This window comes from Cyclopterus lumpus, chromosome 21 (assembly GCF_009769545.1).
Source record: "Cyclopterus lumpus isolate fCycLum1 chromosome 21, fCycLum1.pri, whole genome shotgun sequence".
Classification (NCBI taxonomy): domain Eukaryota; kingdom Metazoa; phylum Chordata; class Actinopteri; order Perciformes; family Cyclopteridae; genus Cyclopterus; species Cyclopterus lumpus.
Window position 1 is genome coordinate 1,932,181 of NC_046986.1, and position 23,371 is coordinate 1,955,551.

The following is a 23,371-nucleotide window of genomic DNA, read 5'->3' on the forward strand; positions in this document are numbered from 1 at the left end:
GACCAGGAGGAGAAGGTAAACTAGAAAGCAACCTGTGACATGTGGGCGGGGTTTAGTTCCAGTTGGATTGGAATCATTGACTTCTAATTGGTCGTTAATCTGTGAATATGAATGATTGTAAGTGATGAAACAGACTGCTGAATGCAGATGGTTGTAATGTCTTAGAGTGTCCACGAGAGGGAAGCAGAGAGGAGCCCAGAAGAGACCAGGAGAGACCAGGAGAGACCAAACGAGACCAGGAGAAACCAGAGGACAGCAGAAGAGACCAGGAGAGACCAGAAGAGACCAGAAGAGACCAGAAGAGACCAGAAGACTGCAGGTCACGTTATTGAGAAACAAGCTCAAAGCTTTAATGAAGATAATGAATCAAAAACTGAAAAACGGATGGATCAATAAAAATCTCTTTATGTATTTCTTATTATTTCCGCCCGTCTTTCTCTTTGAGTGTCGAGGCAGAGAAAGGTCCAGTCACTTTCAAAATAAAAGAGCAGAAGTCATGCACCTCATAAGAGTCTAATTATAAATTAATATATAGATATTTATACATGTTTTTATATATATTTGTATTTATTCATTAATATATATAAATACATTACACATGTAAATGTATAAATACAAAGTGCAACAGATAATAACAGAGGTGAAACTAAATATTTAGAATAGATAATTATATAAATCTATAATAACCTTAAAGGTGGTATGACGTCATATTGCTGACGATTGATGATGATCAACTTCGTCCTATCAGATCCTGACCCTGGTGTTGTGATCAATGTAATTGATAAACGAGCACCTGATCAATAAGCACATTAGCCTCATATGTACAAACCGGAAGCACTTTTATTCTGACAGGGTGCACCGGAAGCTCTGTTTGGGCTGCTGTCAGAACTATGATGGGTCTCAGACCAGCCCAGCCTCATTCCGGTCTAAGGAGCCTCTGGTCCTGATCTACAAACCTGCTGCTGGAACCGGATTGATCCTGCAGAGGAGAGTCCGAGCCGAGCCGAGCCGAGCCGGACCCGAACCCGAACCGAGCCCCTACACAGACAGAGACCAGACAGGCTGCTTCATCTCCTGCGGAGCCGGAGTCTTCCTCCCGGTAAGAACAGGTTTATCTCCGTGACACGCGCACGCAAGCACGCGCGCACACACACACACACACACACACACGTCACTTAATGCGTGACCACAGTGAGACAGTCCGGTGTGTGTGCGCGCGCGCCACTCCCTTCCGACCTCAGCGGTTAGAACGCCGTTAAATTGACCTGCAGAAAACATCAGTGATCAATAATCTGATATCAGGAAGTGATCAGTGGCTCTGCAGCGCGCGCACACACACACACGCACATGCTGCAGGTGTGTATTACAGCTGACAGACTGATGGAGCATGAAGGTCACACTGAAATATGAAAATCACAGCTGATTAAAGGTCACCTGACTGATTATTGATCTGAATATATTAGTGTTCCAATATTATAATGAGGTCGCTATTGATTATAATATTGTGACACTAAAGTCTAGTCCACAGCTTTAGTACAATATAATAAGAATATTAGACCATAATGTTTTTATCAGACACTGAAGTCTTAATATTATATGTGAGAATTATATTAAAATGGACCCTTAGCTAAGCACCGCCCCTCTAACACAGACTGACCAATCACAGCGTAGCATAGTTAATGTGTAACAGTGGACACGGTCTTCTGGTCTCCTGGTGGTGAGCCGGATCAGACGAGTTAGACCTGGTGAACCCAAACCTGTACTGGGGTCTGGATGAGGCTGCTCTCCACCAGGTCTTCAATGCATCCCTGAGGAGGCCGGGGGGGAGACAGTGTCATATGGAGGACAGGTCCAGTTGGGTGGTGGACCGGGTTGGTGGATCCATCATCAGGGTGCTCAGGAACGTTCGAAGGTTCTGGAAGGAGGCTCTGACTGGTCGTTGAACCTCAGACCCAGGAGGAGCAATGTGCATTCTGGTTGAGGACCAGTGGACCAGCTCTTTACCCTGGCAGGTCTGTTGGAGGGCTCATGGGAACTCATCCAGTCTACATGTATTTTGTGGAGGAGACTTAAGACCCTTGGGAGTCCTGTCGGGGTCATAGGAAGACAGGGCTCTGAGCCGCTGGTCCTTGTACCAAAGAGTCTTGTCGTTGACCCAGTTGGTGACTTTCATGGACAGGATCTGAAAACCCAGTCGAGGGAAGAGTCCGGTTTGTGGACCTCAGAAGACTTGTCTCTATGCAGATGATGTGGTTCTGTTGGTTCCTTCAGAACGTGACCTTCAGCAGCAACAGGGCGGTTCAGTGTGTGTGAAGCGGTCGGGATGGACGAGGAAGAGGACCAGATCCTGGAGGGACTTGAACTTTGTCTCCACAAGTGGATTTATTGTTTTCTAAAAGTAAAAGTTTGTTATTTTCTCTCTGTCTTTCAGGATAATCTGACCCAGGACCAGTGATGAAGGCCCACCTTTCAGTGTTTGTGTGATATCTACAGGGACTCGAACCTGCGAGGTGGATCCAATATGGCCGCTGTGGGTGGAGCTTCATTAACAGTGTGTCTGTGTGTCCTGCTGCTGCCTGCTGTCACTGGTCAGTTCATCATACCGTTTATTACCTAGCTTAGCACAAAGACTGGAAACAGAGGGAAGCTCTTAGCCTAGCTTAGCACAAAGACTGGAAGCAGAGGGAAGCTGTTAGCCTAGCTTAGCACAAAGACTGGAAGCAGAGGGAATCTGTTAGCCTAGCTTAGCGGTTCTGATCCAACTTCAGCTCCCAGCATGCATCAATGTGAGCTCACAGAAACATGATTGGGGTGTTACAGGAACACAGCTCACATTCCTGTTTATTTACCTAATCGCTTCAACAATTAACTCATGACACACACACACACACACACACACACACACACACACACACACACACACCCTGAGTGACTTACATAAACACACACACAGTCGTCAGCCAGTCTGTTTTTCTTGTGATGTGTTTGATAAGACACACACACACACACACACACACACTGTGTTACACTAGACTAAACAGGGAGTGTGGCTCCGGCTCAGTTCGGGGGGGTCAGTCAGATTCCTGAGACTCTGTGAAGGACAAAGACATGTTATTCTGTCCAGAGCAGAAGCAGCAGACAGCAGGTGAATGGACAGTTTGTCCTGGTGGTGGCGCTAAAGGATATCCTGCGGAGGGACAATCTGAAAGTATTGATTATGGAGGCTCCATCAGCCCTGAACCTGGATCTTCGGTCTGAGTCAGCTACCCGCAAGGCAGACTTCATCTCTGGCTTTGCTATCCAGCAGTCGCTGGACTTCCTGTTTCTCACTGAGACCTGGACCACCCCAGACACACATCAACCCCTGCTGCTCTCTCTGCCTTCTCCTTCAGCCACACATCCAGACCCTCTGGTCTGGGTGGTGGTTCAGGTTTACTCATCTCCCCCAAATGGAGTTTTTCTCTCTACCAGCTTCCACTTGTTACCCCACTGACATTTGAGTTTCATGCTGTGGAGTAACTCTACTTCCTGTCTCTGACCTCTTTCTACATGTAACCTCACTGTGACTCCACTTCCTGTCTCTGACCTCTTTCTACATGTAACCTCACTGTGACTCTACTTCCTGTCTCTGACCTCTTTCTACATGTAACCTCACTGTGACTCTACTTCCTGTCTCTGACCTCTTTCTACATGTAACTCCACTTCCTGTCTCTGACCTCTTTCTACATGTAACCTCACTGTAACTCTACTTCCTGTCTCTGACCTCTTTCTACATGTAACTCCACTTCCTGTCTCTGACCTCTTTCTACATGTAACCTCACTGTAACTCCACTTCCTGTCTCTGACCTCTTTCTACATGTAACCTCACTGTGACTCTACTTCCTGTCTCTGACCTCTTTCTACATGTAACCTCACTGTAACTCTACTTCCTGTCTCTGACCTCTTTCTACATGTAACCTCACTGTAACTCCACTTCCTGTCTCTGACCTCTTTCTACATGTAACCTAACTGTAACTCCACTTCCTGTCTCTGACCTCTTTCTACATGTAACCTCACTGTAACTCTACTTCCTGTCTCTGACCTCTTTCTACATGTAACCTAACTGTAACTCCACTTCCTGTCTCTGACCTCTTTCTACATGTAACCTAACTGTAACTCTACTTCCTGTCTCTGACCTCTTTCTACATGTAACCTAACTGTAACTCCACTTCCTGTCTCTGACCTCTTTCTACATGTAACCTCACTGTAACTCTACTTCCTGTCTCTGACCTCTTTCTACATGTAACTTCACTGTAACTCCACTTCCTGTCTCTGACCTCTTTCTACATGTAACCTCACTGTAACTCTACTTCCTGTCTCTGACCTCTTTCTACATGTAACCTCACTGTAACTCTACTTCCTGTCTCTGACCTCTTTCTACATGTAACTTCACTGTAACTCCACTTCCTGTCTCTGACCTCTTTCTACATGTAACCTCACTGTGACTCTACTTCCTGTCTCTGACCTCTTTCTACATGTAACCTCACTGTAACTCTACTTCCTGTCTCTGACCTCTTTCTACATGTAACCTCACTGTAACTCCACTTCCTGTCTCTGACCTCTTTCTACATGTAACCTAACTGTAACTCCACTTCCTGTCTCTGACCTCTTTCTACATGTAACCTCACTGTAACTCTACTTCCTGTCTCTGACCTCTTTCTACATGTAACCTAACTGTAACTCCACTTCCTGTCTCTGACCTCTTTCTACATGTAACCTCACTGTAACTCTACTTCCTGTCTCTGACCTCTTTCTACATGTAACTTCACTGTAACTCCACTTCCTGTCTCTGACCTCTTTCTACATGTAACCTCACTGTAACTCTACTTCCTGTCTCTGACCTCTTTCTACATGTAACCTCACTGTGACTCTACTTCCTGTCTCTGACCTCTTTCTACATGTAACCTAACTGTAACTACACTTCCTGTCTCTGACCTCTTTCTACATGTAACTCCACTTCCTGTCTCTGACCTCTTTCTACATGTAACCTCAATGTAACTCCACTTACTGTCTATGACCTCTTTCTACATGTAACTCCACTTCCTGTCTCTGACCTCTTTCTACATGTAACCTCAATGTAACTCCACTTCCTGTCTCTGACCTCTTTCTACATGTAACCTCACTGTAACTCTACTTCCTGTCTCTGACCTCTTTCTACATGTAACCTCACTGTAACTCTACTTCCTGTCTCTGACCTCTTTCTACATGTAACCTCAATGTAACTCCACTTCCTGTCTCTGACCTCTTTCTACATGTAACCTCACTGTAACTCTACTTCCTGTCTCTGACCTCTTTCTACATGTAACCTCACTGTAACCCTGTCTCTGACCTCTTTCTACATGTAACCTCACTGTGACTCCACTTCCTGTCTCTGACCTCTTTCTACATGTAACCTCACTGTGACTCCACTTCCTGTCTCTGACCTCTTTCTACATGTAACCTCACTGTGACTCCACTTCCTGTCTCTGACCTCTTTCTACACGTAACCTCACTGTAACTCCACTTCCTGTCTCTGTGTTCAGGTCTACAGTCAGACTACTCTGTGTTCAGGTCTACAGTGAGACTATCCCTCTGTGTTCAGGTCTACAGTCAGAGGACAGACAGTGTGCCTTCAGTGACCAGCTCCAGGGGGCGGAGCCTCACAATGGACCGACCAATGAGCTCCGAGGAGTGGTGCGAGAAAATGGCACGGTTCGCTGTATCCGTGGCTCCCGCTGCTATGGATTGTGGGAAAAGAGACCAGATGGGGAAATACACCTGGTCAAGCAAGGTGAGTCTCTCACACACGCGCACACACACACACACACACACACACACACACACACACACACACACACACACACACACACACACACACACACACACACACACACACACACACACACACACACACACACACACACACACTACTACTTAACACTACAGGACTACTTCTTGTCCTCCAGGCTGCTGGACTCACATCGGAAACCAGCAGGAGTGTCATGGCGCCCGCTGCCTGGTGACGGCGACGCCCTCTCAGATGCAGAGCGGCAGCTACAGGTTCTGCTGCTGCAGCCGAGACCTCTGCAACGCCAACTTCACGGAGGCCCCGCCCACCGCCGACACCCCCGCCCTGAGGCCGGTGATGACAGACGGGCAGGGCGTCATCGCCACAGATCACCAGCCGCTGCGGCAGGAGGACACGGTGCTCATCGCCCTGGTAACCGTCGCCATAGCAGCCATCGTTATTGTGGCGTTGTTCCTGGGATACCGCATGATGAAAGGTACACACACACACACACACACACACACACACACACACACACACACACACACACACACACACACACACACACACACAGAGATTAATAATAAATACTAACTGTGTATTCAGGAAAGCAAAAACACAGTCTGTCGGCTCTGGATGTGATGGAGGCTGCAAACTCAGATGCTGCTGTTGACCTGGATCACCTGAAGCTACTGGAGGTACACACACACACACACACACACACACACACACACACACACACACACACACACACACACACACACAGGTAGAGAACAGAGTACCTGAACGGGTAGAGAACAGAGTACCTGAACAGGTAGAGAACAGAGTACCTGAACGGGTAGAGAACAGAGTACCTGAACGGGTAGAGAACAGAGTACCTGAACGGGTAGAGAACAGAGTACCTGAACAGGTAGAGAACAGAGTACCTGAACAGGTAGAGAACAGAGTACCTGAACAGGTAGAGAACAGAGTACCTGAACGGGTAGAGAACAGAGTACCTGAACAGGTAGAGAACAGAGTACCTGAACAGGTAGAGAACAGAGTACCTGAACAGGTAGAGAACAGAGTACCTGAACAGGTAGAGAACAGAGTACCTGAACAGGTAGAGAACAGAGTACCTGAACGGGTAGAGAACAGAGTACCTGAACGGGTAGAGAACAGAGTACCTGGACAGGTAGAGAACAGAGTACCTGGACAGGTAGAGAACAGAGTACCTGAACAGGTAGAGAACAGAGTACCTGAACAGGTAGAGAACAGAGTACCTGAACAGGTAGAGAACAGAGTACCTGGACAGGTAGAGAACAGAGTACCTGGACAGGTAGAGAACAGAGTACCTGAACGGGTAGAGAACAGAGTACCTGAACGGGTAGAGAACAGAGTACCTGAACGGGTAGAGAACAGAGTACCTGGACAGGTAGAGAACAGAGTACCTGGACAGGTAGAGAACAGAGTACCTGAACAGGTAGAGAACAGAGTACCTGAACAGGTAGAGAACAGAGTACCTGAACAGGTAGAGAACAGAGTACCTGGACAGGTAGAGAACAGAGTACCTGGACAGGTAGAGAACAGAGCTCTAATGACGCTCTCCTTCCTCCTGACAGTTGATTGGTCGAGGGCGTTACGGCACGGTGTTTCGTGGTTGTCTTAACGACCGCTGCGTGGCCGTCAAACTCTTCAGCTCCACCAACCGTCTGAACTTCTGCAGCGAGCGCTCCATCTACTCGCTGCTGCAGCCGCACGACAACATCGCTCGCTTCCTAAGCGCCGACGAGAGGACGGCGGCCGACGGGCGGCCGGAGTTCCTGATCCTCATGGAGTACTACCCTCTAGTAAGGAGTGCAAGTACTCACTGTGGAGTATTATTATTGATGCATTAATGTATTTAAACAAACCCTTTACACCCAATGCCTCCATGGTGGTTCCTGTAGCGCCACCTGGAGGACCACCTGCACATGTTTACCTCCAGCTGTAATGCTCTCTGCAGCCTGTAGGGGGCCGAGAGAGCCGTCTGCAGTGTCTCTAATCCTGTTATTGTGCTGGAAGACGGCGCCTTCAGTCCTACTTCCTGTTTGGAGCCACACACACACACACTTCATTATGACTATCTCTCTTTCACAAACGTACTCATATACACTGTTAGCTTCCTGTTTATAACCATACACACACACACACACACACACAAACACACATTCCCACATTCCTCTGTAATTACCAGCTTGTCTGTCTCTCTCTCGTATTATTTTTATGTATTAAGATTTCAGGTGTTTAAAGTGTTCACACTCTTCATCTGTTTCAAGACAATCACTAAAAAACTCTCTGCCTGCCTGCCTGTCTGTCTGTCTGTCTCAGGGCTGTCTGTCTCGCTACCTGTCTGTCCACACAGTGGACTGGTCTACCTGCTGCAGGATGACTCACGGTGTGACCAGAGGACTCGCCTTTCTGCACACTGAACTGTACAGAGGAGGTATTATAATTATTATTATTATTATTGTTATTGGTAACAGTAGTCGTATGAGTCTCCTGTGTGTTTATCAGTAATCTGTTTAGTGTTGGTCATAACTGCTCCCCCTGCTGGTGGCTGAAGGAAGAGACTCCTCTCAGACCAGTATAAAGACTGGTCCCTCTCTCCTCTCAGACCAGTATAAAGACTGGTCCCTCTCTCCTCTCAGACCAGTATAAAGACTGGTCTCTGTCTCCTCTCAGACCAGCATAAAGACTGGTCTCTGTCTCCTCTCAGACCAGCATAAAGATTGGTCTCTCTCTCCTCTCAGACCAGTATAAAGACTGGTCCCTCTCTCCTCTCAGACCAGTATAAACCAGCGGTGGCCCACAGAGACGTGACCAGTAGGAACGTCCTGGTCCGGGCCGATCGGTCCTGCGTCCTTGCCGACTTCGGTCTGTCCATGAGGCTGACAGGAAGTCGTCCCTGTCGGCCCGGAGACGACGACACCGTGTCCATCTCTGAGGTGAGGTCACGTGACGACGCCCACAGTTGCTAGCAGAGACAGAGGGTTCACCTGTGTGTGTGTGTGTGTGTGTGTGTGTGTGTCTGCAGGTGGGGACCGTGCGCTACATGGCTCCGGAGGTTCTGGGTGGAGCTCTGAACCTCCGGGACTGCGAGTCGGCTCTGAAGCAGGTGGATGTTTACGCTCTGGGGCTCCTCTACTGGGAGAGCTTCAGGAGGTGCTCACACCTGTCCCCAGGTGAGCCACATGACAGACCCACTACTGGTCCAGGTACAGACGTATTGATCAAGCTAGTAGCAGGACTACAGTATAATGTACCTGGTGTGTGTACAGGTGAAGCAGGACTACAGTATAATGTACCTGGTGTGTGTACAGGTGAAGCAGGACTACAGTATAATGTACCTGGTGTGTGTACAGGTGAAGCAGGACTACAGTATAATGTACCTGGTGTGTGTACAGGTGAAGCAGGACTACAGTATAATGTACCTGGTGTGTGTACAGGTGAAGCAGGACTACAGTATAATGTACCTGGTGTGTGTACAGGTGAAGCAGTACCAGAGTACCAGCTGGCGTTTCAGGCTGAACTGGGGAATCATCCCAGTTTTGAAGAGATGCAGATCCTCGTCGCCAGAGAGAAATTCAGACCCAGATTCCCTGAAACCTGGAAGGAGAACAGTCTGGTTAGTGATCCAGTCCTCACCTGTCTTCACCTGTCTTCACCTGTCTTCACCTGTCTTCACCTGTCCTCACCTGTCCTCACCTGTCTTCACATGTCTTCACCTGTCCTCACATGTTGTCACCTCTCCTCACCTGTCTTCACCTCTCCTCACATGTCTTCACCTCTCCTCACCTGTCTTCACATGTCTTCACCTGTCTTCACCTGTCTTCACATGTCTTCACCTGTCTTCACCTGTCTTCACATGTCTTCACCCCTCCTCACATGTCTTCACCTGTCCTCACATGTTGTCACCTCTCCTCACCTGTCTTCACCTCTCCTCACCTGTCTTCACATGTCTTCACATGTCGTCACCTCTCCTCACCTGTCTTCACCTCTCCTCACCTCTCCTCACATGTCTTCACCTGTCCTCACATGTTGTCACCTCTCCTCACCTGTCTTCACCTCTCCTCACATGTCTTCACCTCTCCTCACCTCTCCTCACATGTCTTCACCTGTCCTCACATGTTGTCACCTCTCCTCACCTGTCTTCACCTCTCCTCACATGTCTTCACCTCTCCTCACCTGTCTTCACCTCTCCTCACATGTCTTCACCTCTCCTCACCTGTCTTCACATGTCTTCACCTGTTTTCACCTCTCCTCACCTGTCTTCACATGTCTTCACCTGTCTTCACCTCTCCTCACCTGTCTTCACATGTCTTCACCTGTCTTCACCTCTCCTCACCTGTCTTCACCTGTCCTCACCTGTCTTCACCTCTCCTCACCTCTCCTCACATGTCTTCACCTGTCCTCACCTGTCTTCACCTCTCCTCACCTCTCCTCACATGTCTTCACCTGTCCTCACCTGTCCTCACCTGTCTTCACCTGTCCTCACCTGTCTTCACCTCTCCTCACCTCTCCTCACATGTCTTCACCTGTCTTCACCTGTCTTCACCTCTCCTCACCTGTCCTGACCTTTGCGTTGGGTGAAGGTGCTGTACACTATTTGTGTGCTAATAGCAGTTATTTGTCCCTGACTTTGTGTATTTGTGTATTTTAGGCTCTGCGTTCCCTGAAGGAGACGATGGAGGATTGTTGGGACCAGGACGCTGAAGCTCGACTCACCGCTCAGTGTGCAGAGGAGAGACTGTGGGACCTCACACTGCTGACTACACACAACCACAGGTACACACACACACACACACACACACACACACAACCACAGGTACACACACACACACACACACACACACACACAACCACAGGTACACACACACACACACACACACAACCACAGGTACATACATACACACACACACGACCACACACGCCCACACACAACCACAGGTACATACACACACACACACACAACCACACACAACCACAGGTACACACACACACACAACCACACACAACCACACACAACCACAGGTACATACACACACACAACCACACACAACCACAGGTACACACACACACACAACCACAGGTACACACACACACACACAACCACACACAACCACAGGTACATACACACACACACAACCACACACAACCACAGGTACACACACACACACACAACCACACACAACCACACACAACCACAGGTACACACACACACAACCACAGGTACATACACACACACCCTAATAACGATTACATTTCTGGTTCCTCACTCAGGAACCCGTCTCAGGGCCACTGGCCTCCTCAGGAGGATCTCCAGGTGGGCGTAGTCAAGAATCTCCAGGGAGATGGCAACCCAGCAGGTGCAGCAGAAGGTTCTGAAAGGAACAGAAACTCCATCAACTACGAGCGGCAGCAGGTACAGGTATCTATTAATATTCAATTCTATATATTATATATCTATTATATTAAATTATATGTATTTCTATGTATTATATATTTATTATATTCAATTAATTTTCTTTCCTCTCCATCTGTCTCAGGCCCGCTCGTCCACTACAGACAGCAATGTGACACCCACCTCCACCCTCTGCACCATCTCTGAGTCTGGTGTGTCTTTCTCAACACACACACACGCACACGCACACGCACACACACACAGCAGTAGGATTCATGTTATTTCACACTAGCATGTAGCATGCAGCACATAGCATGCAGCACATATCATGTAGCATGCAGCATGCAGCCCGTAGCATGCAGAACATAGCATGTTGAATGCGACAATTAGCATGTAGCACATAGCATGTAGCACATAGCATGCAGCACATATCATGTAGCATGCATAATGTAGCATGTCAGAAGGACAGAGCCTCTCAGAGCTCAGCTGCTGGACTTCCTGTTGGTCTGAGACAGATATTGATATTCTGACATGTGTTTGGCTAGCTGTGGACATCAGTAACTGTCCCTCTGTCCTCCAGGTGTCCCCGTGTCCACTGCCCCCATCTGTTTGCAGCTGACAGAAGAAGACCTGAAGGCCATCAAACTGGACCCCAACGAGGTCTTTATCTCAGACGTTTACTGTCCGTCCTTTAGTTTCGTCTCCACACGTCGATGACTCGTCCACCTTGTGTCTCCACAGGTTGATAAGAACTTGAGAGAAAGTTCTGATGAAAACTTGATGGAACATTCCCAGAAACAGTTTGGTTCCACGGAGCAACGGCCTGCCAGCCTGCTGTGCCATCAGATCCTCCAGACTGAGGTTCAGTAGTCCTAATACCTCTCTGAATACTGCTGTTGGATGTACCTCGTAACCGCCAGCTGTTCCTCCGCCTTCTAGGTCAACACCTCTGTGCTGGTTCTTCAGGGCGATCAGGGGGTCGTTGGCCGGGTCGACACCCATCCTTCCTCCTCTGGCTACCCCCTCCGCAAACAGCAGAACCTGCCCCAGAGGCCCACCAGCCTCCACCTTCTCCACAAAACCAAGGACAGCAGCTCTCGACTGAAGCTGGGGAAGCTCAAGTCAAACCACAGACAGGTACAGCAGGATCGGGTCTGATGGGGTCAGGCTGTGGTACCGGACCATTCTGGAGGTCATATCAGACGTTCAGGTCGACCAAGAAAGTTGTTTAGGAGGCTTTTTGATGTAAAACTGACTGGAGGCCATCACCAGAGGAGTCGCCCCCTGGTGGTCAGGAGAGAGAATGCAGTTTTAACACATGAAGCATAGACTTCTATACAACCAGAGGAGTCGCCCCCTGGTGGTCAGTAGAGAGAAATGCAGCTTTAACACAAGTCCTTGCATTACTTCCCGTGTTATTCAAGGCTCCGAGTCATTTCTGTTGTCACGATGTCCCAGGATCACTAATGTTGTAACAACAAAGTTATTTTATTCACGTCACTAATCTAGAATGTCCGGTGTTTCAGGTGGAAACAGGTGTTGCTAAGATGAACACGGTAACAGTGGCCCTGGCTGCAGAGCCCCACCAGGTAACGACGGTGACCAACAACACCAGCACCAGAGGTGGCGAAACTTGTGAACGACCCTTTAAGTTTGTGGTCGCCAACGGCTCCAGCGCCAGTGTTCCCATCCTGGTGACGAACGGCGTGACAGGAGGAGGTCAAACCAATCCGGCGGGGCCACAGCTGGAGGACGAGGACAAGATGGAGGCGGGAGGGGTCGGAGTACAGGACGACCGATGCATGAACCTGCTCAACTCCAGTCCAGATGAACATGAGCCACTGCTGAAGAGAGAACAGCCGCCAGCAGAGAGCGAGCCCCTTCCTCATCTGCATCATCATCGTCAGTCACAAGCTGGGTCGGGACAAGACTCAAACTACAATAACAACAACAACAACAAGACGGCGTTTGGATCAGAAGGGAAGATCCAGGTTTTAAAGGTTGAACATGATTCAGAAGTCCGTCAGGATAGGAGCATCAGCAGTGCGAAACCTGAGCCACATCTGGCAGGACGAGCTCCATCGGACCAGGACCCAGCACCACAGGATAGAGGGTACGGTTCAGACGCATTCCCATGTGTCAAGAGAGCCTGTTTAGTAGAACCAGTACTGACCTCTGAACCCTCCAGAAGCCCAAAGATGGTCCACTCTCATGCAACAGCACTGGTACCAGACCATTCAGTTTCACTGCCAGTCCCAGAGGCCCTAGGATCCCCAGCTTCACAAGCGAAAGGCCCGAACACCTCAACCTCATTTTCAACAGCCCTAGTTTCAGATGCCCTAACTCTTGGTCCAGAAATACAAGCTTTAAAATCTCCAGACTCAGATCCAGAAGCTCCAATCGTGAATCCAAAAGCATCAGTTTTAGAGGTTCAAGTCTCAGCAAATCAACATTCAGGAACCCCAGCAGAGGCTTCAGTTCTAGAACCTGGACCTCTAGAAATTCCAGCCTTAGTCCCTGGAACTCAAGGTGTGCTGCAGACCCAGATAGGACCGGCCAGAGCCAAGAGGCGTGAGCGTCCCTGTTCCCTGGACCTGTCCTCGCCCTCCTCAGGTGAGTCGAGATGTTGTAGAACTGCAAAGTAAAAAGTACCATGAAGTAAATATTTGCTCATAATTAGGAGAATAGAAGTCTGCAGAAACCGTTCAAGCTCCCAAAGTAACACATTCAATATTGTGAATGAGATTTTAATCTAATAAGTTTTCTTCCTCTCTTTTCCTCCTCAGAGGATGTTTCCCTGACGGATAATGAAAGTCTGAGCGTTTCAGGAGAGAAAATAAAACGACGTGTCAAGACTCCATACACCCTGAAAAAATGGCGTCCGGCCTCATGGGTCGTTTCCACGGACACGGCTACCGACCCAGACTTCGGGTTTAACACCCGTGTCGGTAGCAGCAGCCAGACCCATTTACCTTCTGGTCTTCACCGAGCAGGAAGCATCGGCATCCCCAAAATCAATCAATCCAAATCCAGCATGGCTGTGTTTCTGGTCGGCGGCGGAGCCACGGCGACCACGACCTCCGAGCCCGATGGAGTGACCTCCTTCTAAAGTTTGATTTAAAGGAGAGCAGATTCATTATTTCACTTCTTTGTCTTCCTTCTCTTTTGTTGTGGAAAATGGAGTTCTGACTGCCGCACCATTCGGCTTCCCCACCACCAAACTGAACCTCGAGCTGAATCTGAAGCGCGTGGCGTCAACCAGAGGAGCTACTTGGATGTCTAGTTGTTTCTACATGCCCTTGATTCTGCTGGACAACCTTTTGAAGGACTGTTTTGTGGCCCAGTCTGGCAACCGCTTGACCTCTGACCCCATCTGTGGAGCATGAACACCCATGATGTCCACGTTGTATGTCTGTTGGTGGTGTCTAGATGATTGGCTTCTGTTGCGAATAGTTTTCGTGGCCAGTGGCCAATTATGTACAGGTAAGGCCTGGACCCTACCTGGGCAACAAGTTTACCCAGAAGGCCAATAAAGAACGTTCAAGCTCCTACGTGGGTATTGGGTTTGGTAGGTAAGTGTTGACGGACCTTAAAAATCCCCCAATCTCTTCCAGTCTTACTTGTAGACGGATCCCGTTGTGCTTGTGGGTATGACCTTGATCTAAAGACCTCAACATGTGTTTCAGGTGGTCTGGTGAAGGAAGCTGGTTCCCGGTAGATATTTGGGCTCCTGCTGTGACTCAGTATGTGGCTTATAGAAGGTACAGAGGATTGGGTCAGTTATATATTTAAAGCACTTAAAAACAAAGGTAGCATTATTTAGAGACAGAAGTAACAGGGATAGTTAATTAGGAATCTCTTTTACAGTTTCTGTATGATTTGCTTGAAACCTTTACTCTATGCAGTCAGCTCACGAGGCCTCGATGGATCAACACATTGACTCCATGATTGTTGAGGGATCTTTATTCTCTAGTTTGCACTCTTTTAACTAGTTATTTAACCGCCAAGTGAGAGGAAGTGCAGAAGAAAGGAAGAGATGAGCCTCGTCCAACCTCCTCAGGAACCTTCACAGTTATCATTAAAACTATGGAAACAGGACAGAAGGTGAATGACGGTTGGGCCAACTGATGAAATACGCCTTCAAACACCTCCAAAGCGGTCTTATACATGTACACATGTACACATGCCCTTATGTACGTGTACTATGTATACACATACATGTACACATGTTGTATTGTGTTCATCACCAATCACAGAGTCAGATTTGTGTTTAAAGAAGTCAAAAGTCTGATCCACTCGGCGTCTGTTGGTGTTCATTTCTAACCCCGGTCCGGTAAATCCTTCATCTTCAGAGGATCCGACAAGTGAAGCTCTGTTTGAAAAGTGGATCCATGAAATGTATAATGATGGTATTCATTCGGTAGCACATTCCTACAATGCCAGGTCTGTTTTAATGAGTTTAATTAAACATTTTTAAAAGAAAGAACCAGGACTGAATAAAAAGTCACTCCATTTTCTGCCTTTTTATATTTACGTTTTTAAATGGCTGATTTCATAAATGGAAGTTGTGAGCTGATGGCTTATATGCGACACACCTGTAACTGCTCCTTTTAATTACAATAATTATCCTTATTAACATTTAGAGAATAGAACACTTCTGTATCTGTATCAGATCTGTATTTTATTTTCATGTTTATTGTTATTTTCTCAACATAAATATGATCATACTGTTATTTTACATTCAGTGGACTTTAAGATTTAAAATTTATTTCTGTTTTGTTATTTTTCGATTTGCTACCATTTGTACTGTTTTTAGATTTGTACACATGAGAATTATTAGTTTTACATGTAAACGTGTGAAGGCTGATGTGTGTGGTTCAGCTGGTCCTGGTGTAGCTGGTCCTTGTTCAGCTAGTCCTGGTGTAGCTGGTCCTTGTTCAGCTGGTCCTGGTGTAGCTGGTCCTGGTGTAGCTGGTCCTTGTTCAGCTAGTCCTGGTGTAGCTGGTCCTGGTGTAGCTGGTCCTTGTTCAGCTAGTCCTGGTGTAGCTGGTCCTTGTTCAGCTAGTCCTGGTGTAGCTGGTCCTGGTGTAGCTGGTCCTTGTTCAGCTGGTCCTGGTGTAGCTGGTCCTTGTTCAGCTAGTCCTGGTGTAGCTGGTCCTGGTGTAGCTGGTCCTTGTTCAGCTAGTCCTGGTGTAGCTGGTCCTGGTGTAGCTGGTCCTTGTTCAGCTGGTCCTGGTGTAGCTGGTCCTTGTTCAACTGGTCCTGGTGTAGCTGGTCCTTGTTCAGCTGGTCCTGGTGTAGCTGGTCCTGGTGTAGCTGGTCCTTGTTCAGCTAGTCCTGGTGTAGCTGGTCCTGGTGTAGCTGGTCCTTGTTCAGCTGGTCCTGGTGTAGCTGGTCCTTGTTCAACTGGTCCTGGTGTAGCTGGTCCTTGTTCAGCTGGTCCTGGTGTGGCTGGTCCTGGTGTAGCTGGTCCTTGTTCAGCTAGTCCTGGTGTAGCTGGTCCTGGTGTAGCTGGTCCTTGTTCAGCTGGTCCTGGTGTAGCTAGTCCTGGTGTAGCTGGTCCTTGTTCAGCTAGTCCTGGTGTAGCTGGTCCTTGTTCAGCTAGTCCTGGTGTAGCTGGTCCTTGTTCAGCTGGTCCTGGTGTGGCTGGACCTTTATAATCTGATCTCAGAACTCAGCCGGTCTTCAGCTCCCCTTGAAGTGGTCTTCGCTTTAGCTCCAAACCCAGATGTGTAATGAGTGAACACCTGAGCCTCCAGCTCGCTGATGATCCCTTTAATGTAAAAGCTGCTCTCATCGTCCCCATAGAGCTCAATGGAGAGAAACCACGTTCAGCATCCTGCATGAAACACAAGTTTGATTATTCCTGCCGAGTCTTCAGCGATTTGTTTTCTAAAAAATATTTCAGATGCAGCGTATTCGTGATTATTGTGTCTGGTGTTGGATCTGCTGTCTATGTCTTTTATCCATTTGTAAAATGTATACGATAGTTTTGACTTTCCAGTGGTGTAAATACTCTATTACATTATTACACATTGTATACTTTCATATGGGACCAAGTACCACCTCTAGTACTACTGTTGTGTTCTGTGTACTCTGAGTATGTCGTACAATCAGACGCATGCTGTAAACACAAACATCAGCGCTGAAGGTCGTCACTGAATAAAGAGCAGAGCATCCACCGTTTATTATCATGATTATGAGAAGCTGTCAACCAGAGCCCTGTGGTTTAAAGTACTCGTCAGTACATCTAGTATTTAAACATCACTGAATACGTGTTGCAATACTATCTAAATCATAAAACATGATGTGTGTGCTTTCATGAACTCTTTAAGTGTTTTATGTGGACAAATAGAAATGGTACCTTGTTTTCTTGCTGCTTCTATGTTTGCTAACCTTCAGTCCTTCACCTGGACCTCGTTCTGTCCTGGTGAACCCTCCACCTTAAATAGGAACCTTTCACACAAAGGTTATGGTTGGTGAGCACAAAGTCTCACAGATTATTACTATTATCATCATAGTGACCCACAGTGTCAAAAGCAGCTCATAGTTCATCAGCCGCACGTGGCATCTAATTTTTGTATATATATATATATATATATATATATATATATATATATATATATATATATATACAGTACATATATATATATATATATATATACAGTACATATATAGTATATATACGTATAGTATATATATTTAGTATATATGTATATATATACACACAAATTAGCTATATAATGAGGTGAAGTTGTATTATTCCATAAAACAGGAAACTCAGGTACTTCCTTCAATCAAACTCAAAATCCACCAACAAACATAAAGCATCCCAGAGGAAAAGGAGGTTCCTTAAACTCAACATGGTTTCCCTGGATCCTGGTCCCAAGGTCTTCTTCTTCTTAACCGTTCTAAACAGTGACGGCTGGTGGAATTTCTTTTGGTAGGGCCATCCAATCAATGTCAGCAAACATCCCAGTATTCAATGCAAAAAAAGTATCAAACACACATTTCTACTACATTTATTCCAACACTTACATAATAAGGACATCTTATTATGGAATAAGTATATATATATATATATATATATATATATATATATATAATAATCAGTATAATATGATATATAAATACCATCTAATATATATACAATATGAATATATTATAATAAAATATAAATATTGTATAATATAAATCACACACATATATAATCTAATAGAACATGTTTATATTTTAAGTTGCCCCTATGAACCTTGTAGGGTTAAAGTGAGCCTGTTTCTATCCACCTCCTCATTGTGTTTCTTCACCTCCATCCTGTGTCCGTCCTCCAGCTGGTAGCGACGTTCACTTTGCCCAATATGGCTGCTTGAGGAGTTCTCATGTGTTCTCATCTTCTTAAGTCCGGTTGATCTGGGCCCAGCTGTAGTTTCTCCTCCAAAGTTCTTCTCTCAAACGGGTCTTGGAGGAGAGGTTTTACCGGGTCGGGTCTTCTTGGAAGAGAAGTGCTCGTGCTCGTGCTCACACTGGCCGTTGTCATGTCGTTAAAAAAGCGCCTGACGTGCAGCTTTTGGGCCAGAGGACTTTGGCCCAAAGCTGAACCCATTACAGGAAGCTGATTGGCTAAATTGTATATCACTCATCTTTAATCAGTAAAAGGCTAAAATGCTTCTTAGACCTGTCTCTTCTGGGCCAAAACGATTCGGCCCCAGATCAGCTGAGACGTGCAGGAAAAGCATATATTTTGCGCAGATATCCTATTTTACAAATATTACTGGGTATATTCCATATTTCCAAAACACAAATATTGAGAATTTGTATAATTAATAAATATTATAATTTCTGTATACTTTTTCTTTTTTGTGGCTCAAGGTGGGTGGGGCCAGGCCCTGTGGCCCTCTATTGGCCAGCCGCCACTGGTTCTAACCCTTTATAGTGGTTCCCCTGTTTGGTTCCCCAGCCTGTTCTTAAGTCCTGCCTCAATTAGGTGGCTTAAGCACCTACACCTGGGTGAGTGCTGAGGCATTCTGGGAGATGTAGTGTGTGTAACGGTGGCCATAATATTACATATTGTATTTATATTCTACTCGTTTATAGAAACAGAGAAGCTAGCGGCTAACGGCTAACACACACACACACCCATGACCCCGCCCCCTGAGTCACACACACCTGATACAGGCTTGTGTGTGTGTGTGCGTGTGAGCAGAAAACATACAATAAACAGGAGAAGGTGAGTAGTGCTGTAATCATGCTTTATTCAATCAGAAATGCATACAACTCAAGGAGGATGAAATATAGTAATAATACAATCAATCAAAGGTCAGGGCCTCGTTGCTCGTGTCTCACAGGAGACGGAGCCGAGGAGGAGGAGGAAAACGACTAAAAGCTACAAACACCCCACTCTGAACACACATTAGCTAGCTAGCGATCCTCCGAGAGACGGCGCCGCTCCTGCGCCGCAGAGCCGGCGGCTTCCTGTCTTTAATGGCCAGGAGATGTCGCTAGTGTACGGAAGCCGAGCCGGCCATCCGGAGCAGAAACGGCGCTCTTAAAAATAAAAATGACTCTAAAACGCTGAGGAGTGCAGGCCGCGCACACTCAGCGCGACGCAGTCGGTCTGAGCTCTCGAGGCCGCGCGCGCTGCTCGCTGAGGGTGAAGCTAACAGCGCGCGGGGCCTTCCAGGCTCGTAGGAAACTTGTAATATCGAACCCAAACAATACGGTTGTCTTGGTTACGTGACGTCAACAGGGAGCCTCTCACCTGTTGAGGCGATCTTTAGACTTCAACTTAGCGTTGAGGCACAACGTTTAGTTGCTCGACAGGGTATTCGTTCATGAGGAACTTTCTCCTGTCGATTGTAGTTTCATTTAGTTTCAGTTCATATTATTGTCATAAATAACTATGCATACATTCCCCATAACCGTTCAATTCGGCTATATACATTATGTACATGTCACAGAAAAATGGATCAAAAATCCTAAGTCATAGTTATCCAATATGGCACATTTTATAACAACTTTAGACTCGGTCTAGTTTGGCATAAATTAATGTCAAGATTGGTACAAAAATAGTTCATATTTACAAGAACAGAAATCCAGATCTTTATCGTGTCGATTATTTCGCTAATTCTCTAAATAAAAAGGTTCTGGAAGCGGGGGAATAAATTAACTTTCTTCTTTTTATTTTTTTTACATGGACCGGACGTGGACGTTGACGTTGACGGTGGCGGAGTCGGAGCCGAGCTCGTTGCACAGCCGCAGGGTGTACGCGCCGCCGTCGGCCTCCTTCACCGCGGAGATCACCAGGGTGGAGAGGGCGGCGGTGCTCTCCACGCGGCACCGCTCGTCCCCGCCGGGGATGGGTCGACCCGAGCGGAGCCACTGGGCGGAGGGGGCGGGCTCTCCGGAGAAGACGCCCGCCAGAGTGAGGGGCTTCCCCGCCTCGGCGCTCACGTTCTGCGGGAGAGCTTCGATCTTCGGGGGCGCGCCTGGTGACGAGCAGGAGAACCAGGTCAGGGGGTTGGTGAAAAGAATGTACTTGAGCATCATCAATAAATCATAGAAATAAGCCAGAATTTAAGAAGTCAAAGGACCGGCGCATGGTTTGAGGGTTAATGAGGGTAAAATAAATGTTTAACCTTTTTACTTTAACATCTTGTGCCTAAATATAAAGTTGCCTTACCTGTCATGTATCTACATTACTCTTATTTACTATCATTTCACATTTGATGTATAATAAGTTGCATGTCACTCATTTATATCTTTATTTAGTAATAGGCTAAACTGCTTCTTAGACCCGCCTCTTCTGGGCCAAAACGATTTGGCCCCAGTGCAGCTGAGACATGCAGACAGGCGATAGATATCCTATTTTACAAATATAACTGGGTGTATTCCATATTTCCAAAATCGTCAAGTATCTGAAACTTTGGTGGCCTTGAATCTTGAGATAAAATAAAATAATCTTTCTTCTTTGTGTTACGTTACTTCAGGCTGCCATCTTTGTTTGGTGGATGGTCGTACAATAAATATGAACTTTTATTACAGCTTCTTCTTTGCAGACGGGACATTTAGTTTGAACTCTGTGGAAGTTTCAAACAAACTTCCCAGCTTGTGAAATGAGCCGAGAATCTACTTCATTGGCAGCTGACTGATGATTTTTATTATCCATTATTCCCACTATGCGTATTCTTTGGTAGGAACTGGCTTATTTCTTGTGACTGAAATGTCACCATCAATGTAAAAAATCTCAAAAGCCGACACCAGCAGGACTCCCTTCTTCACTTCACGTTCATATTCAGCTTCCATCTATACCCATGAAGACACTCAGGTCTTTACGTCCTGTTATTTTGTGCTGAAGTTAAACAGATTCATGCACCTCACCTTGTTTTCCCCCGGCTGTGAGGGCCCTCAGCGAGGAGGAGGCCTCAGCATGCGAGTGAGTAGACATTTCCATCATTTGGCTGCTGGAGCTCATGGAGCTCATGGAGAGCATGGACTCAGCCGTCATGGCGGACATGCTCGCCGCAGACATGCTCTCAAACGAATACTCGGCAGCAGAGCGGGAGCTGCTGCTGTAACCGACGGCCTGCATGGAAGATGCCTCCATAAGAGCTGATGAGCCCGACATGTGTTTCTGCATGCTGGCAGCAGCGCCAGTTGAAGATCTTTGCTCCACAATAATGATTTGTGTTGGTTCTTCAACAAGAGCTGTGTGAATGCAAATGACAAGCACATTTCTCATATCACAATGTGCACGAGTACAGACACGGTGTGCAAACACGGAGTGGAAGCCGGAGGCTCAAGTGCATTGGCTTTGGTTCGATTGTTAAATTAAAGTGTTTCTTTGGTGCAATCAAAGCGTCATTTTTCATCACAGATTTTAGTCTCCAGGCCAATTAAACACACTGAGACAGAGTGTTTAATTGTGTTTAGTGAATATGCAGCAGACACTTACTGATGACGTTGAGGGAAGAGGTTGCAGAGCACTGTCCACACTGATTTTTGGCTTTTATCGTGTATTTCCCACTGTCTGCAACTGTGGCCTCACAAATCTCCAGAGTGTACAGAGTCCTGGAGCGGCTCAGTTTCATGTTTGATGTGACAGATATCTGCAAAGAGAGTTGTGTTTAGAAACACAGGTTTCTTTTGCTAAATTTACCTCCAAAACAAACCACAAATACTACTCACAATCATGTTGTCTTTCAACCACTCCACTTCAGGGGTCGGCTCTCCTGCAAGTTCACATGTGAATTTGACATTTTGTCCCTCATTCACATTCTGGGACCTGGGCTGCACCAGGATGTGGGGTGCGTCTGAGCGCTCGGCCGTGACCGCGCTGTCGAACTGACACCGGACCAGGCCTCGCTTCGTTTGAGCCTGACATGTGACGATCCCCTGCTCACGCTGGCTGACCGACCTGATGGTCAGGGTCTGTTCGTTTCCAGACACTCCGTATCTGTACTGGTCCGAGTTGGCCAGTTCCACCCCGTTTAGGATCCACCTGATGTCGGAGGCCCCGGAGATGTTGGCCCTCAGCGTCAGAGACTGTCCCTCCGTGGTGCACATCTGGCTGTGGGAGGACTTGACCTCCTTCACAGAGGACAGGACCTCATCATGGGCCATTTCCTGTTTCATGACTTCAGAGATTGCTTTGTTTCTGGAGCCTAAAAGGGAAACAAATGTAAGAGTTTATGTCAGGAAACAGTTTGAATGCTTTTAGCGGCAGGTTGATGAGGGATACTTGTTGTCTTACCTCGTACAGTGACTGTGCAGGCTGTTGACACTACTCCAGCACCACTGGTAGCAGTGCACGTGTACAGCCCGCTATCGGAGACCTCCACTTCATAGATCTCAAGATAAGCTGAGCCATACTCCTCAAAGGTTTCATACTTCCCTCCCTGAGACAAAGCCTGTCAATCATGACAACATAATTCAGTTATAATTCAGTCATTCTTTACATCCATAAATAATTGACATGAACAGTAAAACAGTTTAAGTGTTATAATCAGTTACCTGTCCGTCCTTCATCCATGAGATTGCAGGTTTAGGCTCTCCGGTCACCTTCACTGAGAGCTTGACGATGGAGTCAGAGGCTGCAGTGACGTCACTTAGCCCGACCAAGAAGGTAGGCTTCTTTTCAAGAGTTG

The 23,371-nt window shown here is 47.0% G+C and overlaps 2 protein-coding genes across 3 annotated transcripts in view; one reads left to right on the plus strand and one right to left on the minus strand.

The window, feature by feature from the left end:
- The first annotated feature begins 869 nt into the window (after positions 1 to 869).
- Positions 870 to 17,407, plus strand: LOC117750056 (bone morphogenetic protein receptor type-2-like). Of its 2 annotated transcripts, XM_034560922.1 has the most exons (18): positions 870 to 1,099; positions 2,432 to 2,588; positions 5,621 to 5,809; positions 5,985 to 6,302; positions 6,413 to 6,504; positions 7,408 to 7,635; positions 8,156 to 8,270; positions 8,612 to 8,772; positions 8,862 to 9,009; positions 9,316 to 9,452; positions 10,488 to 10,612; positions 11,108 to 11,249; positions 11,374 to 11,440; positions 11,809 to 11,888; positions 11,970 to 12,089; positions 12,168 to 12,365; positions 12,755 to 13,841; positions 14,015 to 17,407. In XM_034560922.1, exons 2-18 carry the CDS (start codon positions 2,522 to 2,524, stop codon positions 14,335 to 14,337), a joined length of 3,597 nt encoding a protein of 1,198 aa, XP_034416813.1. In that variant the 5' UTR covers positions 870 to 1,099; positions 2,432 to 2,521; the 3' UTR covers positions 14,338 to 17,407. The 2 variants fall into 2 exon arrangements, with proteins under 2 accessions (XP_034416813.1, XP_034416812.1); XM_034560921.1 differs by lacking the exon at positions 870 to 1,099 and having other exon boundaries at positions 2,440 to 2,588; positions 11,108 to 11,255; positions 14,015 to 15,399.
- A 3,007-nt stretch (positions 17,408 to 20,414) lies between these two features.
- Positions 20,415 to 23,371, minus strand: part of ttn.1 (titin, tandem duplicate 1) — a 163,960-nt gene continuing 161,003 nt past the window's right edge. The window contains 6 exon segments of the mRNA XM_034561711.1: positions 20,415 to 20,713; positions 21,606 to 21,932; positions 22,180 to 22,333; positions 22,413 to 22,873; positions 22,939 to 23,134; positions 23,238 to 23,361. Of these exon segments, the coding sequence (XP_034417602.1) occupies positions 20,415 to 20,713; positions 21,606 to 21,932; positions 22,180 to 22,333; positions 22,413 to 22,873; positions 22,939 to 23,134; positions 23,238 to 23,361 (1,561 nt within the window).

Bases quoted from the DNA above. Each gene is read 5' to 3' on its own strand.
- LOC117750056 (XM_034560921.1), top strand. From the start codon at position 2,522: ATGGCCGCTGTGGGTGGAGCTTCATTAACAGTGTGTCTGTGTGTCCTG. The intron at 6,303-6,412 runs GTACACACACAC...CTGTGTATTCAG, and splicing joins GGGATACCGCATGATGAAAG to GAAAGCAAAAACACAGTCTG. The intron at 11,889-11,969 runs GTCTTTATCTCA...GTGTCTCCACAG, and splicing joins TCAAACTGGACCCCAACGAG to GTTGATAAGAACTTGAGAGA.